Genomic DNA, 19,408 nt, shown 5'->3' with positions numbered 1-19,408 from the left:
AATGCAGCTGGTCTCCCTGCTCAATACCCATTTCATATATAGCATGGGGGTAGGGGTCAGTGCACAAAGAATGTAATGGCCAGCAGCTAGAATACCGCTCTAGTCCTCAGCTCACGGGGGCCGGCAAAGCTTTGTCTTGTAGAGAAATGGAGAAAGAGAGCCATCTAGGGAAAAGGACAGAGAGAACAGGAGGGCAGGGAGGGAGGGGAGAGGAGGGAGGAAGGGGGTGGGGTAGATATCCTGCGCCTGCTCACTGTGACCACAGCAAGTGCAGCTTTCATCCGCAGCGGAGGCTGTGGGAGAGACAGGGAGTTTGAACATGCAAACAAAATCTTGCAGGGGCAGTGTTAGAGCTTAATAGAAAAGAATGCGGAATGACTGAAGAGCAGCCATTTTTCTGCAGCCTCCAGCCCTGCACATGCTAGATCTTGCAGTTTGCAAAGTATACCTAGCCCTGCAGATCGCCTTCTTGGGGGGAAAAAAAAAAATGGGAAAACTGAAACACCCCCCCACGGAGATGTGAATTTCTGGCACAAGTGCCGAGCGCTGCGACAGCTCGAAACGAAGGAAGGAATATAGCAGGAAAGTGGACAAATCCGGGGATCGTCCCTTCAGACCACGTTTCCCCCAGATCATCCATCTGTCGCCGCATCCGAACCCTTTTTTACTCCTCGCATCGCTCCTCCTCTGTGCATGGGAGGTGAGGCTCGGCGAAGCGGTTTGTCAGCATGCGGCATTGTGAATGGGCAGTCCAGTGCCCTCAACATGCTATGGACATTAGACACTCCTGGTTGTACTAATGAAAGGCTTCAAGCTCGCCTGGTAAGGCTCAACAGAGACCACCTGTGTGTGTGTGTGTGTGTGTGTGTGTGTGTGTGTGTGTGTGTGTGTGTGTGTGTGTGTGTGTGTGTGTGTGTGTGTGTGTGTGTGTGTGTGTGTTCCAGCAACAAGTTTGTTATGCACGCAGAGCACAACCCTGACAGTGGCTGGATGTGTGTGTTTACCCTGGACTGTGGCTGTATTTACATACAATGTCCTCCTGAGACGCACTGTCTCTGTACCAGTATTGCATTTTTAAATACATTAAATAGAGAGGTGTTATGTACATTCTGTCACTTTTGGTGGTTACATAAATGCATGTGCATTTTTCTATGGGCTAGATATGGTTATTCTTAACCCAAGCCCCTGAATATATATGCAATCCTGGCTTGTGGGTTTTTGTTTTTGGTTCTTGGTGTTTTTTGTTTTTTTTTGTTTCTTTTTTTTTTTTTTTTACATCGTCTGTTGTGACCCTGCTCTGCTCCCCTCTGGTGGGCTCAGTGTGAGTGGAGCAGCTGAGGAGAATCGCTCACGTGGCTGCCTGGAAAGGAGCAGGCACATGCTCATCCCGTCTCTCTGCGTCTTTCTCCCTCGCCTTGTTTTTCACGTCCGCTCACCATCTCACATATACAAATGACACACGCAGGTGGACGCACCCCTCACTGTCTCTTTTTTTTTTTTTTTGGTGTCCCATTTTGCCCTAGTGTCTGATCTCCGCCGCTCTTTTTTTTTTGTCTGCCCTCCTTCTATCCTCTCCTCCCTTGTTTGTTTATGCTCCACCTCCTCCTCTTGCATGGTATTTTTAGAGACGAATTACAGAGCACTGCAGGAGGAAAAAAAAAGGAAAGGGAGCAGTTTCGGCAACGTGCGTCCTGTTTGCTGCCTTTCTTACTTCCGTCCGGACCTTTCCTTTCCCCAAACATCTCCATGTCATTCTGATTTTCTCTGTTTGTCTGTGTCCTTGCCTGTAGTAATTATTCTTTAGGCTACTGACTGCATCATTAAGAATTTCCTGTCACGACTTCATCAGATTGAGTGCATACATATAAATAAAATATTAATATTGTGTGCGTGTGCGTGTGCGTGTGCGTGCGTGTGCGTGTGCGTTTGTGTGTGTGTGTGTGTGTGTGTGTGTGTGTGTGTGTGCGCGTGTGCGCGCATAGCTGTACTTTAAAAGCTGGGTCTTTGAAGACCCTTGTAAGATAAATTTCATCCAAATAAGGATATTTTAGGGAAAGTGAGGATATATTATGTTCTATATTGGATTTTTTTTAAGTCCTCTCTTGCTTTTTTGAGACAGACATTGAGTGCTGTCTATGGCTGTTCTCAGATTTTACATATGCTTGAGGAATTTGTGAGGAAATTCAAAAATTGCTTGTGCCTGAAGAATACTTCATATTAACAAAAATCAGGAAGAAGTGGCAGGAAATTACTTAAAAAGTGTTGAAGTATTACCTATATAATTACTCAAGAAGTAGTTACCAGTGCATCATTTTTATACTGTGTAATATACATATATATATATATATACATATATATATAGTGACACTGGTTAGCACTACGGCCTCACAGCACGAAGGACCCTGGTTCGATTCCAACCAGCAGACCTCTCTGTGTGGAGTTTGCATGTTCTCCCCGTGTCTGCATGCGTTTCCTCCGGGTTCTCCGGTTTCCTCCCACAGTCCAAAAACATGCAGGTTAATTGGAAAAAAAAATTGCCCCAAATGAATGAATGAGTGACTGAATGGTTATTTGTCTATATTTTGTCTATATATATGACCAGTCCAGGGTCACGGTGTATCCTGCCTCTCGCCCGATGACAGCTGGGATAGGCTCTAGCATCCCCCGCGACCCTGAGTACAGGATAAGTGGAAGAAGATGGATGGATATTTCAGTGTGTCTATGTCTATGTGTTTGTGTTTGTAGCATTACCCTGACGAGAGAGAGAGAGAGAGATTCTGTTTACATATTTGCACCCTATTTATGGAGGTGATACCATACCATCTGTCTGGCGGGTATGTTATATAACAGTATGTATGTATAAAAAAATTGTGGTTGTATACAAAAGGGTTTCAGCCTCTAATATTGCTGATGTAAAATGGGTATATGTATACCAAGATATCCTTCCTCATTTATGTTTCATTTTCCTTGAAGGATGGGAAAAAAAAATGTCTACAATGATGATGAACTCTCATCTCCCCTGCTGATTGATCCCCGAGTGGATTCCTCTGGAAGCTCTCTATCGGTAACGGTGCTTATTACGCCGCTCTCACATCTCTCAGGGATAGTTTGCCACGTAAGCAAAACAAAGTGACCTCTGTGTCACTCCATCAATCAGTCCTAAACCATCACATTTGACAGTTCAAGGTAATAAACAGTATAAAAAGATGCTTGTGTGCACTTGAGCACTTTCTACCAACTGGTTTGGAGGGATTTGGTTGTCATCGTTGTTTCAGTACTTCAGAGGAATTTATTTTTACTATATGTGACATATGAGATCGGTGAGAAAATTGCTCATGATAAAGATAACTTCAGACCAGGTATGTGTCACCGAGGTCATCTCCTTTAGTGTTTTTCACATGCTTGTTCCCGAAAGGGTGTGTATTTGAGAGGTCTTCTTATCGGAGATAAGACGAAGAGACTGTGAGAGACAGGGAAAGAGCTTACTTGGGATTTGGCTGCGGCCCCAGCATGAGGATGTTTGCTCTTGATATGACATTTGGTGTGACTTACATTTGCACACAAATACACATGCACTCACACACAGGCAGATGGACACAGATGTGCACACACTGCCAATAGCAGCAGCTGTAGCAACAGCGAGTCATTGACTTGAGTCTAGAACTAGAACCCGTAACCCTATGGACAAGCTGGTTGCCGCTGCAGGAAAGACTTGCATTCGTACATGAGTGCAGAATTACATGACTCATTATCATACTTACAGACCAATGATCAAGAATATGAATAAGAATACAACGTTTTAAATTAGATAAATGACACCTGCAGATAAATGGCTGGTTATTTGGGTGATTGTCAAGTTCTAACATCCACATCAGATTTGAACAGTGCAGGCTTTTGCTGTGACTTAAAAAAAAAAAAAAAATACACGTGTGAAAATGAAGTAGAGATTTGTTAAGAATTGCGTTAGAGGCTGGGAACCAACTGCAGCCTGATGCACTGCATCATAAGATAGCATGAACTTTGACGTTCACAGCAGGGGCTCTGCAGGGAAGACAGTGCAGAAGTTGTTCCTCATATTCCCCCTTTTTTCATTAAGACACTTCCTCTCTATCAGCAAGGTTTATATGTTGATTTTGCTCAGAGTTCCTGAAAACACCTCAGCTGGCCAACAAATAACTGTTTTTTGGGGGAGGTTACTTGATACTATCAGTGTATGCAGTGTTCAAGACATCAGCAGTGTCACTATTTGTTGTTGTTCCACATTTTAGATGCACATTTCCTGAAATATTGATTGATTTATATCTATTTTATTCGCACCCAGACACTTTCGGGAACACATAGAAAACTGCCTGCTGCAGTTCTTGCTACAGCTAATATAAGGTGCTTTCATGTTGATATTTTTTGACAGACAATGTTCCAAATAATTCACTTGTATGAGACAACTAACCGCCTAATCCAGAAGGATAAATTTTAATGCACAACATATATTTGAAAACAAAATGAAAAGTTACATTTTGATTTAAAAAAATGGCAAAATTAAAATATGTGCTCTCCACAACATCTACTGCTACTTTTTACCTGTTTCACCCATCGAATCTATTGAGAATAGCCAAAGTGGCTCTTATGGCTCACAGATGAATAAAAAAGGCCACAAGTCCACAAACTACCACAGCACGAGCACAAAAGCCACCACAGAAGTTTGCACAATGGAAGCGCTAAAGAACTACAACCATCAGTTAGGAAAAGTTTACTATCACTTTCTATTGGGAATTGTGGATCATTTGGCTCAACTATCCAAGAGGAGTTGGCTCTTTCAGCCCCCTAAAAGGAAAATTTTGAGTAGTTTTGAAAAACTGCTCCTGGATAATAGCCATGTTGAGACTAAAGCTCAATGTCTGATATCACTGGAAAAGATCACCGTCATACAGAAACATGGATCTCACGTTATTAGGAAGCTGCTTAACAATGACAAAGAAATGTAAAGGAAGAACATATCAACTCCTCCTCTGACATCATCTCTGTTATTATGTCTGCGCCCGGAATAAATACGAAAGCGCTAGGCCATCAAGAAGCTAGCTGTGTCAGCGTAACACAAATTCATGTGAAATTAACAAAATATCTCATATCAGTATCTCATGTCTCGGAGTATATTTCAGTCAAGTATGTTCTGAGGCACGAGAGATTCTCGTGAAAACGTTGCGGTTGCATCATTCACTTGTGTCCTCTTTCCTTCTGTTGCGTCTTTTTTTATCATGTGTGAGGCTTTAGGATCACCACATCAAAGGGTATAATAGCAAACTGATATTGCTCGAAAATCACCTAGGTTGAAAATGACCAAGAAATTGTACCAATAAAAGTGTAAAATGACATTGTATAATTAATTTTGGTACAAAAATAGGCACATGACACCTTTTTTCTTGATGTATGCTCTGGTGGTTGGTAGTGATGCAGAGGTGAGTGAACTGCAGCCTACATAGTTTGCACTAATTATCTCAAGGCTCCAGATATAGTTGTGTTTGCAGACCAAAATCTGAAGTAATTCCAAATGTGGCTTTTTCTTTCCATTGTTAAGCAGGAAAATCTGTCTTTGCCGCACCACCTTCTTCTTTTATCCACTAAACTGTAGCTCATTTGGTTTGACCTACATTTCCGTTTTGCATGCAGAAATCTAACGCTGAGATGCTGCACCACTGCCTCTAAGCCCAGTCGGGTTGCCATGTTTCCACTAAAATGCCTCCAAGCAACTTCTTTTCCTGATTTGAGTGTTTTCTATAAATTTAAGAATCTTCACCAATAAATGATGTAAAGTTGAAGTAAATCAGTAAAGCCCCCTCTGCCAACTAGTGTAAAGGTGGTGTAATTGCAGCAAGCACGCCATCCAGAACGTTCATGCAGACACACAAGAGATGAGCAATGGGTATTTTAATGAAGTCACTGCAGAGCTTATTCCCAAACAATTGAAGAACTACATATGAAATAAAATGGAATAAAAATGTATTTATTTATTTATGAATAAATGCAAAATATTTATATATGTATATTTATATACTTAAATCACAGATGATTACATATGTGTGTGTGTGTGTGTATACACACATATGTATATATATACATATATATATATATAAATCACAAATGATAACATATATATGTGTCTGCATATATATATATATGTAAATCGCAGATGGTAACATATATTGGCGTGTATATATGTGTGTGTGTGTGTGTGTGTGTGTGTGTGTGTGTACATATACACATATATATATATTAGTATTTCACTAATGTTCTATTTCACTGTGCTCTATTCTGAGAGGAGAGTAAACCCTTCCAAAAAAACATACCGTTGAGAAGAGAAAATGAAATTGTGATAATGTGAATCAGTCCCAACGCTACTTTACAGGTTCCATGTAAATTCACCTGATATTGCATACTTCTGATGACAGAGCGACTGCCTGTAGAGACCTCTTGCAATGTACAGCAACAAATTGTAAGTTAAAAAAAAATATTTTTCCAATAATAATGTTCTCTCACCAAATTTCATGGCAGTCTTTTTTACATGTAATCCAACCGAGACATAACCTCTATGTAACAATGAATATTTTCAATAGAGCTGCACCTTATTTTTTCCACTACATCTCCCCTATTGCCCCTCAGTGTCACCCAGCCTGCTTCCTTCCGGCTCTATATCCCCTCCACAGATGGCAGCGGTCATCATGTCCCACTGGGACAAACTGTCTCACAGGGGCTTAATCCGGTGGCCAGTTTTCTTGTCCCTCGTGCCCCTCTCTTACAAGTCCTTAAATGACCTCACCAAGCCGAACTGTGCTCTTGAATTTAAATCAGCCAATTTAATTATAGCCGCATTGAAAAAGGCCCTTTTCTACCGGGTGGAACAGTATATCATAGCTTCAGTGAGGAACCCGAAAACCATCACAGTTGTGTTGCCACCTGGAAAGGATCATAACACATTTTAATAAAGCCTTGTACCAAATACCGGAGTTAGACCTTTGGGGCTAAATAGTTGAAAGGTTGTTTCCCTTGGTGCACATACTTGCTTCATTTCACTAATGGCTTATGGACATCAACATGGAGAGACTGAGATATCACACTGTCTGGTCTGTCAGTCTCAACATGTTCACAGCAAACTCCAGAGCTTTGTTGATAACTAATCTCATGATAATGCATTCTACAGGAAAATTCCACCCTCCCCATCTCGCTCTCTCTCTCTCTCTCTCTCTCTTTGAGTACTTCAAGTAGCGGTGCACATGAATGGCTTGTTGGTTGCCATGGTAACTACACAGCCAAGACACAGTCGAGCTGATAGACATTTCCAAACTAGCCAGGCGTCACCACATTAGTGTTGCCATGACAAGGCAGTAAACTTTCTTTCCCCCCAAAGATGGCATCATTTGTGAGCACTGTTGACATTTGGAGTTGCAGATCTGCTCAGATCTACAATGCAATTAATATTGCAGGAAATGTGGACGGGGAAAAGTAAGGCGGTGTTCTTTATATATCTGTGAGTGTGTGGTCAGTTTGACAACACCAATGTGTGCAACACCAATGAGAGCAGAGGTCCCCTAAGTAGGTCGGTTGTTGGTGTGTTGCTCAGCGGGCTTATCTGGGGACACAGTGGTCCCGCTCAGTGGAACGGCGTTCTTTGTTCCACCGCATGGCTCAGCTCAGCGCTCCCACAGAGCAAGCCAGCGTTACCGAAGCCTGAGGGTCAACTCTCGCTTGTTTTTTTCAGAGTTGCAAAGGTGATAATAACGGTGAATGCTCCTAGGACTGGCTGTATTGAGTTATTGCTGCGGTCGTTCCTCAGTTACAAAATTAATGTCTGGGAAATTGGCCAGGGTGAGTTCACTATGCTACGGGGTTGACTGATGGCCAACACTGCGCTTGGTCATGTGTCAACCTTTTAATCACCTGAGGATCAAAATACCATAAAATCATCTTCTGACGCTTATCCGAAGTCGGGTTGCGGGGGGGGGGGGGGGCACTGGAGCAGGACGGCCCTGACTTCCCTCTCCCCAGCCACATGGTCCACCTCTTCTGGTGGAAACCCAAGGCGTTCCCTGGCCAGCCTAGAGACATATTCTCTCCAGGGGTTCCTGGGAAGATCTCAATCAGGGGTTCCCAAACTTTTTCTTGCGACGGCCAAATAACTTTTCCCTTCTCTGACGGGGGGGCCGAGCCAGTTTGTAACAAAAAGTGTGACGATCGCAGAGGTGTCTAAACGTAAACATTTATTGTTTTCCAGAAAGCCACACATAACCAACACTTAACCTGTTCTGGGATCTTGACAGGAAAAAAAAAAATCAGAAAATAAATAATAACATTATTAATGAAATAAATAACACTATTTATGAAACAAATAATAACCAAATAACCCATGTCAAGTTTTTCACAGATAAAAAGACCAAGGAACATTAACTTTCTTGGAGACACAACTGTTTGCAGCTCTCATATCAAATTTACTGTGAAAACCAGAAAGCAAGCAGGCTATGAAACCCGACTAATACCAACACCTACCAAGTTAAATACATCTACCAGGTTAAATACCCCGCATTCTGAATCTGTTTTTCTCTTACCTAATCTTTTCGCCATTATTCCGTGTTATTTGACAGGAGTGTGTCCAACATTTTTTTTTTTTTTTTTTTTTTGAGGGAGGGGTTTCAGATAAGGCACAAACTGCAGAAGGGTGGAATAGAATGTTATGTTCTCTGCATGTGCAAGTCACGATTATGTGGCCAGAATTTAAAAAAAAAAATCTCTGGTATTGTTCAGGGGCCGGGCAAAATGTGGAGGCTGGCCGTATCTGGCCCCCGGGCCGTAGTTTGGCTACCTCTGATTAAATACTTCACATTTTTATCTTCTATGGACCATGATAGATACAAGGGACAGTAAACTATGAAGCATCTGTATGTTAATATTGGTTTTCTGTGGAGTCGTCTGGTTTCAATACTGGTTGAATACGCGCTGGATGGAGCATAATACAACTTCTGAGAAGTCGGTGTTTCATATTAACCTTGACCCATGAGTAATGTCAATGGTGTTTTGTCAAATGGATGACCATGGCGCAAGAAATTGCTTACTGTTTGATTTAGAAGACGCTCGGAATGTAAAGTGACCTGAACAGCGATGATGTCAGCCCCACTATTCACAAAACACATGAATAATTGAGAAAGCAGCATGCCTGGTGTGCCAGCACCAAGTAGAGTTGGAATGCCAAGTGAAAGCCATCTCCTTCCCTCTGACTCTCCCCGACGATTGTCAGACGTGAAATTTTGAGACCGGGGAGAAGAGCCGCCTCGCTCGGACGCAAGTCAAACGCAGTCGTCGGGCAGACGAGCTGAAGCGGCCGAAAGAGCAGGAGCGGAGAAAAGCAGGATGTAAACATGCACAGATGAATGGGAGCTTATTCACCTCAATTTGACAAAGGAGAAGACAGTGAAGGAGTAAGACAAAGATGTAGCCGACTTGAGCTTCAGACATTTTGTCACTGACTGGGTCCACTTCTTTATTTTACCTTCATTTTTTTATCCTGGCAGTGCTTTGGAAACTCATCCGCCCTCCTCCTCCCTTTATCCCTCATGACTCTCTCTATTTTTCTATTCTACCCCTTTCCTTCACCTACTCCTCCTTCTCCTCCTCTTCTTGTCCCCGTGCCTCATCCACGGCTTCCACTGAATGAATGAATCCATTTAAAAAGGGCTGATTGCTGCGGAGCGGCTCTCTACATGGCTACGACCAGGTTAGTGCTGGGAAAAAAGAAACGGACAAAAAAAAAAAAAAAAGTCTTTCCGACCGCCTGCCTTCAGGCAGAATTTCACAGAACCTGCATAATGATTTATTTCCCTGCTAGGCAAAATCACCACGCACTATTTAAACTGACATTCCAGGAGTATGCCCTCTACCTCCGACCTGACACACACCTTTTCTCGTACAGCATAAAAGACGAAAGATAGCAGATTCATATAAGCGAGCGAGAAACAGAGTGAGAGAGAGAGAGAGAGAGAGAGAGAAAGAGAAAGAGAAACCACCAATGGCTCTTCTTTGGCAGGTGGCGTTAAGCTTGTTATTAGGAGATCAGGGCTGGCAAGGGAAGATCAGTAGCCCTAAGCCTACTAAAGAAAATCTCCCTGCCTGCCTCTTCCATCTTTTCTCTCTCTTTATTTATCTGACCCTGCTACCTTTTCTTCCTTTACACCGAGAGAGAGAGGACAGTGCGGCGCACCATCCGTGGGATGATCCGCTGGGTGAACAACTCACTGCTGGGGGTTGGCTACGAGGATATGGTGGTGTTTCAGTGTGTGACGGTGGCCAACGAGGGCTGCCGCTGCCTCGAGGGCTGCTACGGCGAGGTGTTAAGGGACCGTGTCTTACAGCAGGGGTATGGCACGCACTGTGTTCAATGCAATAGGGGTGTGTGTTCATTCTCTCAGTGTGTGAGGTGTAGACGGTGCATTGGTGGAGTGGGATGGGTTTGATAATATAATCCATTTGAATGTGGTTGCACCATTTTAAATGGTAAATGTTGTGAAGGTATATCATTTCAAAGCAAAATGTAGCTATTTTCTGTGTTTGTGTCCGCTCCTGTGTACTATATATGCATTCCTGAGTGTGCATGAGCAGTTGTTGCTGGTGAGCGTAGTGCTCCTCATGGCTTTTCAAACCAAGCAGAGCTGAAGAGGGATTGCCAGATGGGTATTTTCCAGGGTCAGCAAAACTGTGAAAACAAATGGGGCCCTCAGAAAGGCCCGGAACTCTGAGCTATTGTGAAACTGAACGTTTGGACAGCTTGAGCCAGTTGGATTTAGAGCTTTAAAGCTTATTTAAAGAAAAGACTGTAACAAAGTGGTGCAAGCAGCGTGCTTGTTTTCTTTTTTCTTTTTTCTATCACCCCCAAGTGTAAGAACTTGACCTTATTTTGAATGCATGTGATGTGTTGGAATCTTGTGTGATCAACACCTTGAAGTCGGGCTGTTGTCTGTCTGTGTGAACTTGTTTTTGTTTTGAGATGCAGATGAGTTTTTGGAGCGTTGGGGAAGTGTCCCTCCTGCAGAATATGCAAATTACCAGACTCTGATGCACAAACTCTGTCCCCCTTTCTATTGAAATAACCTTAAAAGCATTACCATAGCTGCAGCATATATGCCTCAAAATCACCAATAATTCCTCATTTAAAGATTTTGAAAACACTGATATCTATACTACAAATAATTATACTTGTCATCATCTAATATGTGATAATATTAATAATAAAGTCTTTGATCTGTGTTCATTTTCCACCAACCCAGTATTTTGTTACATAAATCAAAAAATTAGTTGAAATGAAAAAAGGGATTTTTTTATGTTACTTTCATTCAAAATAATTGTTTATCCAGCATGGGTGATAACTTATTATCTTTATATGTATAATAATACTTTATTATATTACAATATTATACTACTATAGAAGGAATAAAGGAATAAAGAGGGGAAGACACTGACATTCTTTTACATGGGAGACAACATCAAGCAAAACTATACTTAGATTAACTAAACTTAAAGTCACCTATATATGAAATCTTGGCTTATACAGTATCACCCTCATGAAGGCAGATTGAAATAACGTAATGCTCCATTTATCAAAAAGATGTTTGTTTGCTCAACCTCGGGGGCAAAGCCATCAGTGATTTTCATACTTTGCCAACATACATAGTCACATAATTAAGTACAATTGGGATCTCATAACGAGTTATTAATTGGCCTAGATTTAACTGGCATAACAACCACAGGCATGTCAGCCCCACACACACAGCCTAGCTTCTGTAACCCTTTGACCGAAAGTGCTAGAAGTTATGTAATTACATGTGCTTTCAAGAAAGATGACAAAGAATGTCAATAATCAATATTGTATGGGTGTGAAAAATGACTGGCTCAGCAGGCCCTCAGCATTATGTGTGTGTGTGTGTGTGTGTGTGTGTGTGCGTGCGTGTGTGTGCGTGTGTGTGCGTGTGTGTGTGTGTGTGTGTGTGTGTACACATATAATGGTCCAGTATATCTACCATATTAATGCATGCAATCATTATCCTTCCCTCTTTTTAAATAATATGACCATAAAATCAAAAGAGTATAACATTGTCCACAGTGTGTTGCTTGGTTTCATTTTTACCGATTATTCTTTTTAAAGGTGCAGAAAGTAAAATGAAAACTGGGATTTTTTTTTTTTTTTTTTGCACAAAATGCCACATTTGCTATATTTGCTGTTATTTGTACTTATAGTCTTTGTCGACAAAAATCATGACATTGAACAACATGCAGCAAGTACTGCTGCAGACCTCAATAGCAACTTATTTTTTGTGTACAGACTTCTCACAGTCCGATCACAACATGTGCAACCGGACTCATGTTAAAGTGAATTTCAAAATGCCTTATAATGAAATCCCTTTATTGGCCTTATTGTTTGAATCTGCAGCTGCTTTTTGAGCTCACAGTTGTATATAATGTATGTATCTGGGTGGTAAACATGGACACACTCAACCCAAAAGTGTTTAAACATGACAGTCACCTGACACAGAAAAAAATAGATGCTTAAATACTGGCATATTATAGGTTTCAGATGCACATTTGCATTTGTATCTGCATAAAATATGAAATCATAATTGTAGGTAAACATGAAATTGCGAGTTGCATGTTAACAGTGCAGCTTTGAACTCTTGAATTATGTTTATTTCAAACGTTAAGATAACATGTCTCACAAAAGGTTCTATCCTTAGCAGGTCAGTTCACACTTACCATCACTAAGAGTATTCTGAAAACAAAATAATCATTCAACCACAGCCTATTTGGTTATCATATAAATAGATTTAATAACAATATCAAGGTCAGCATTACCTAGCCTTGGTAATTACACAGATATGATGCTCTTCGATGCATTAAAAATCTGTGTAGTACCGCCCCTGACTGCGCCACAAGAGCTGTCACTGCGATATATTATGAGTCAGTGCTTTTGGTACCGAATGTAACTCGGATAAGTAATTCATAGCTGCTAAGAGCAAGCAGTGGCTGACCGTGACGTAACGACTTGCGTAACGCCATGTCAAGTAACAGGGCCTGCTTCGGTCAGCAGCACACAGATCACTTACAGAGCCTTTTGTTAACCTCTGCTGTTCTGAGACACCGGTGTGTGCATGGGTGCGTGCATGTGTGTGTGTGTTCTTAAATAAGTTTCCGCACTGTATGACAGGTAGGATAATTTTACATAATTATGGAAAGGTACATAGCAGGCATTCTCAAGACAAAAGTTCCTCCACGCTGTTGGACACCTGTATCAGGGGGTAATAAAGCAAATATCCTTTTATTTAATCATAACATCAATCCGAGATAATAGTCTCCATTGAAATCCAGCGAGACACTTCCCATGTAACAATGTACCCTGTTTTGTATCCCAGACTAAGATTGCTATTGCAGAGTTTTAGTGGATTTTATATTCAGAGTTTAATAAAACTTCAAACCAGTTCAAATCCTGTGTTTTTCCGGATGCAATTCCTTATCCAATCACCGAAATAAGATTGATTTACGTGCTGTGTTTAAGGTCTGTGCTGGTGACAGATCTTTTGTTCAAAACTGACAGTCTTTCTACTTTAGTTTGCCTCACTTTGGCTGCTGTTGTTGTTGTTGTTGTTACTGCTGTTAGTTTTCCAATATTAGTTTAACTGTGACGAGACATTTGAGTTTAGTAATTGATTTTTTTTCTCTTTTTATTCAGCACTGCCAGTAACTCAAACAAGAGCACACCCGCTTGCTCACCAGTCCTCCGAAAACGGTCCCGCTCTCCCACACCGCAGAGCCAGGAGAGTGAGAACATGGTGGAGAAGGGCTCGGACCACTCCTCTGACAAGTCGCCCTCCACGCCTGAACAGGTTGTCCAGAGAACCTACTCGCTGCAGTCGGCGCGAAGTGGGGGGAAAAACTCAAAGGTAAGGGCCTGTTTGGGTTTGCTTTTCATCGAGTGCCGGCGCGAAAGAGAAGAAATTGGGTTATTTTTCAAGTTTTCACGCCATAATCACATTGGATTTTCGATTAAGGCTAAACTGGTCAAAACGCATTTCAAACTGCAGGGTGTTCTACATGTGTCAGTGTCATTTCTCCTTCTAACCTACCGTTCCAAAAGATGTGCATAAAATTCTTGTTCAGAAGAATTAAACAAAAATGTAAGCACAGCTATGTGATTTCAGAAATGTTGCATTCAACCGCTAAAACGTCCTTTCTTTACTATGGGTTCCTTCCATCTTATCACATTGGCCAGTGAGAAGGTTTCTTATAAGAGTAATAAAGAGTCCTGGTGACTGTAATTCCCTGCAAATCCGGACATATTTTCAATTTGACAGCTTTTTATTCACTACAGTTGTTCCTTGGGATTCAACACGTTCCTTGGCTGCACTGAATTGGTGTACACTTAATCATTATCTAGTTTAAGTTTTATTTTTTTAATCAGGTTTTATTTCCCCTCCCCATGACTGTAATTACAGCAAGTTACCAGCACAGTGCAGGACCAACGATGCCACTATGTTCTCAGTTACGATGTTGGCTGTTGTAAACATTAATTGAAATTCCAGAACAAGAGCCTCTACTTGCAATGTTCTTTATTTTTGACATAAATATGTGGAAATAAAGTGTAATCTGTTTTCCCTTTAAGACACATTACAGCCAAGGCATCTCTGACCAGGCAACGTTGAGTTTAAATACACGACCGCTGAAGATTATGTCAAGTCTGATTTTTTTTTTTTTTTTTCAAGCGGCGCCAAATCACAACAGAAACCGAACATTTCGTGCCTTTTACCAGGCAGAAACCTTGAACAGGCCTTCTAGCTCAACCAGTTGAGGTAGAAAGAGATCACAAAATGCTTTTACACCCTATCCGTACCGCCAATCTGCATTCGACTGCGCACGAAAGTAAGATATAAACACAGGCAAAACACATAAAGCTAGAGGGAAAAAAAATCTGATATCTGATAATACCTGCTAAAAATGAACACACAAAATTATACTCTCTTGTTTTGCAGTAAGGAAGGCTATTTTGGAAAGAGATAGCTGGTAGTATATCCTTATAAATTCAACCATAATCATGTCAGTCGGGAATTATCAACCAAACAAGAACACTGTGTACAAAACGCTCATCCGCAGAACACCGTCCCATTTGATTATCATAAAAATAGATGTCATATCACAACACTATGCCTGGCCTGCTTTAATATTGCTCATTAAACAGCTGTGGAACCACTTGGAAGCACAACGGAAACCTCCGCTCGCATAGACACTGTGTCATGTCTGTACATTTTTAACTTTTTCAGTATGTGGAACTGCACTTTTTAATTTAATTTCAATCATAAGGATCTATAAAGTCATAGTCATAGTCTTAGTCATACTCCGATATCAGAGACCGACATTGCTTTGTATTTGAGATGGTTTGAGCAGTTTCTTCCTGAAAGGATAAGGCAGTCAGTCATTTATTAATGACAACAGCACAGACACATCTGAGTCAGCTTTTTTTTTTTTTTAATTCCCAGTGTAGTGACGTACCCATTACATGATTACGCCTTCCAGCAAAGATGTCACCCTCCTCTTTATCCCCTCAGACTAAAACGAAGCTATGTCTTTCTACTCTGAACTGCAGTGGAACGACAGGAATAAAACCCTCTCTATATCAATCAAGATGCAATCTCGATCTGATTGGTGTTCTATAATTATATTAAAGACTACTGAAGGGACTCAATGTATAGACAATTAAAGAGTTAAGATACAGGTTTCTATTCAAAATCCAAATAACTGGAAAAATGTGTCCGGACGCAACATAATCGGTCAATCGCACCGAGTTCAGGCGTGAACAAAATCAGGTCAAATCGTTGACGTCATGGCATTCAATCATTTCAAAGATCGGTACGGACCTCATGTTGCAACATCACGCACGAATACTGCCTCCTCTGCACTGAGAGCCCATCAAGCCGTAAATCGAGAGTGCCTCTCACTCCCCTCCTGACTGTCACAGCCAACCAATAACACCAGTATGTTATTCTTCCAATTTTTAGGTCTCTGACCAATGAAGAACAATGTCTTTGGTTTCGCTCAACGTTGCCAAATCTCTTTCTCTCTCTCTCTGCGTCCCTGAAAATCAATTTGAATCAAATTCAGTTGAATCACATAATATAACATCAGTATTTGCACACTGACAAGAGGAATAATATAGGAATATAGGAATACAACATATCAAAAGAAAAAATAGCTATATTAAGTAACTGCAACAACAGTGTGTGGAATTGTCTTTTATACCATTTGTCAGAGATGTTTCATTTTGGACGCTGATGGCTTTTGCAAATGGAAAATGGAAAGGGTCGTCTAAGAATGGAGGGGGCAGTGGTTCTTATTTTGGTGTTGTTTTTCAGAAAATGTGATTATTATACAGCCAGACAATTCAAAGATATGTACTCTCCTTTATTAAACTTTGTCTACAGCTGTAAAAATAAATCATGCTATAGATAGTGTTTACTATTATATTTTCTGATGTGATTTCCATGACTGTAAAGGGGAATACACATCACCTAAAACATGGCATTTTTATTAACCCTTGTGTTGTCTTGCGGGTCAAAAGTGACCCATTACCATGTTTAGCTGTAGAAAAAAACACCTTAACCTATTTTTTTTCCAACTTGAAATTTTATGACTTTTCCTAAAGAGACCCCATAATTAGAAAAAGTGATACTTCTTTTTTTGTTTATGTTTCCATGTGGGCTGTACACCACTAGGGTGCAAAGATTGTCTTATGGGTCATTTTTGACCCGTAGGACAAGGGGAGTAAACACAATGTTAAGATCGCACGAGGGTTAATTAAAGTAATGCAGGCAATGTGTTGCAAATAAACAGGGTGGCGGGAGATGAACACAGATGGTCACCTGCATTAATTATTAATATATAAAGTTATTCCGTTACAGTAAACCCATTTGTGATCCGGTCCCTCAGGAAAAATCTTAATGCCAGTTCTGAAAAGGCTAGAATGCTAAAATGTAAATAAAATGGACGTCCCTTAAACCTACATACTTTCTAACAACCTGCATGAAGGCTAAAGTGGTGGGAAAATGTAATGGATTGAATGGAAAGTAATTCAAAAATTGACGTGTAGCGTCATTTGTTCTCTTTGCAAACATTTCCCAAACATGTCCACAACAGCTTGATGTGAGTTATGGTGGCAATTTAAAGATTGGTAATCAGCAAAATAGCCGAAGGTGAGGAAGGAAATACTGTAGCTGCCTGTGAAAATCGTCCCAAAGTAGCAGTCGGACAGGAAAGGGGGTTCAAAGTACAACACAGGTGCACATTTTGAACTGGAAAAGCTTTAGAGGAAGCGTCCATGCAACCATTAGAGATTTGCCTTTGACCCAAAAAAAAGCAATGTTGATAGAAACTGACTTTTTAAAGAGGAAAAGAGCAGAGAATGTCCAGAAATCAGCCACGTCACAGTCGTGAACCCTTTTGAATAACTTATTTCTGGCTCTCTCTCATATTCATCTTTGCACGCTTTCCCTCCATGCTGCAGCTGCTTTATACCACATGACCACATCTGTCATCCGTCGCGCCTGCTCTTCTACCGATAACTTCCAGCTGTTTCCTCTTGGAATTGTCGACTTTTTTTTTCATGTTCTTTTCATGCATTTGTAAATTTCTTTGTCTTTTCCCCCTGTTGCATGCTAGTCTCACAAGCGACTTTCCAAAGTAAGCATTGAACTTTTTTTTTCCTGTTATTCCGATGTTTCTGTCCCCCACTTTTCCCTTACTCTTATGAGATGCCATGTGAAAATGTCCCAACCCTGGACCCCGTCTTTACCACACAGACCCCAAAAATCATTGCAATCTTTATGTGCGCTGGGTGTAATAATTTTGATTATTACTTTATTTTTTCAAAAACCATTTCATAATCATGCTAATTTGCAGGTCACTTTTTTCAAAACTTTGAAGTCAGAGCAAGCGAATCCCTAGGGGGAAAAATATATGACCTTAAAATAAGTCACCAGTAAATTGTTGGATAAAAAAAAGGTTAGTTTTGTTTTGTTTTACTGAAATAACATTATTTAAGAAAAGACTAGCAACACAGTGTTATCAAACCATCAGGGCCAAACCATCAAATGCGTTATTTACGCCTAAATTGATATTTTGATATTTATTTACTGATCATGGGAAAAGGGGTGTCTGTATATCTTGATTTTCTTTTTTTTTTTTCTCTTTTCACCCAGCCCAAATCTGCAGACACACAATCTTCCAAACCCTCAGCCTGTCCTTTGCTCCCTTCCCTTTACCTTCCTTCCTCTTTTCATTCCAGTTGTATCCATTGTAGCAAATGTCTTGATTTCATTTTTGAATAATCCTCTGATGTTGGTTACAGCTATGATATTAATCCGCAGCATATAATATTATCCTAGTAGATTTGATGCTTTGTGTCAATTGAGATGAAGAAGCGAAAAAAAGGAAGTGATTTTCTGTAATTTTTAATTATATGATCAGACCACACAATAATATATAACAATGTGATCATCACAACGTGATCATCTGTCATAATTGTTGTTATGTATTCCAATGTCTTTATATATATATATATATATATATATATATATATATATATATATAATTATATATATATATATGGGTGTGTGTGTGTATTATATTATATTATATTATATTATATCATATTATATTATATTATATTATATTATATTATATTATATTCACTCTGTTCATCATATACTGGTTCCCAGCTGAGTTGCTAAGGGAGATTCAGTCTTTAAAATCCTGCCACCATCCCCTGTCCGAGCTGCAGGAGCGCGTCACTCCATTGGGCCGATTCTTTCCCCGTGCCAAGAGAGAGAATCCCTCCTGTTCTGTTTCTTGCACAGGGAGGCCGGGTCCCCCTCCCCACCTCCCCACACCTCCCCGCCCTGCAGACAGCTGTCACGTTTCACTGCATCCATTTGTTTCCTGTCAGATTCATCATTTCTGCTTACTATTCAGACTTCCGTGCAGCCTTATTAGTCTTTTTGCTTTGACGCACTTGCACAATCCTCCCCTCTCTCTTTCTCTCTCTCTCTCTCACACACACACACACACACACACACACACACACACACACACAGAGACACACACGCACGTGCTTCCCAATTGATTACATCACCCCACTCATTTTGTGCCACAGACCCCTCCCCCTGCCATATTGCAATCCCCCCCACCCACCCCTCATGTAAGCCTCTGTAGTCAGCAATGGTCACATGACCTCACAGCATGGTGTGAGGTTGTCCCGGCAACGTGAGCTTGATCACCCTAACACTAATGCAATCCAAATAAAAGAGTGCACTCAGCAAATGGGGCACCCGCCACA

At 40.8% G+C, this 19,408-nt stretch overlaps 1 protein-coding gene across 8 annotated transcripts in view; it reads left to right on the top strand.

Moving 5' to 3' along the window:
• gramd1bb (GRAM domain containing 1Bb) overlaps nt 1-19,408 on the top strand; it is a 68,395-nt gene that overhangs the window by 27,816 nt on the left and 21,171 nt on the right. For 3 of the 8 annotated variants that reach the window (XM_086164212.1, XM_086164211.1, XM_086164216.1), the window contains 2 exons: nt 13,757-13,967; nt 17,734-17,754. In XM_086164212.1, coding sequence (XP_086020338.1) covers nt 13,757-13,967; nt 17,734-17,754 — 232 coding nt within the window. Of the gene's footprint in view, nt 1-280; nt 823-8,649; nt 10,397-13,756; nt 13,968-17,733; nt 17,755-19,408 lie in introns of those variants that run through there. The other 5 variants (XM_086164214.1, XM_086164213.1, XM_086164218.1 and 2 more) reach the window with 3 other exon arrangements.

This window comes from Fistularia commersonii, chromosome 18 (genome assembly GCF_037954325.1).
Source record: "Fistularia commersonii isolate RoL2024-O1a breed Wild chromosome 18, RoL_Fcom_v1.0, whole genome shotgun sequence".
Classification (NCBI taxonomy): domain Eukaryota; kingdom Metazoa; phylum Chordata; class Actinopteri; order Syngnathiformes; family Fistulariidae; genus Fistularia; species Fistularia commersonii.
The sequence above is the reverse complement of the archived record's forward strand: the minus strand, read 5'-3'. Positions and strand labels throughout refer to the sequence as shown.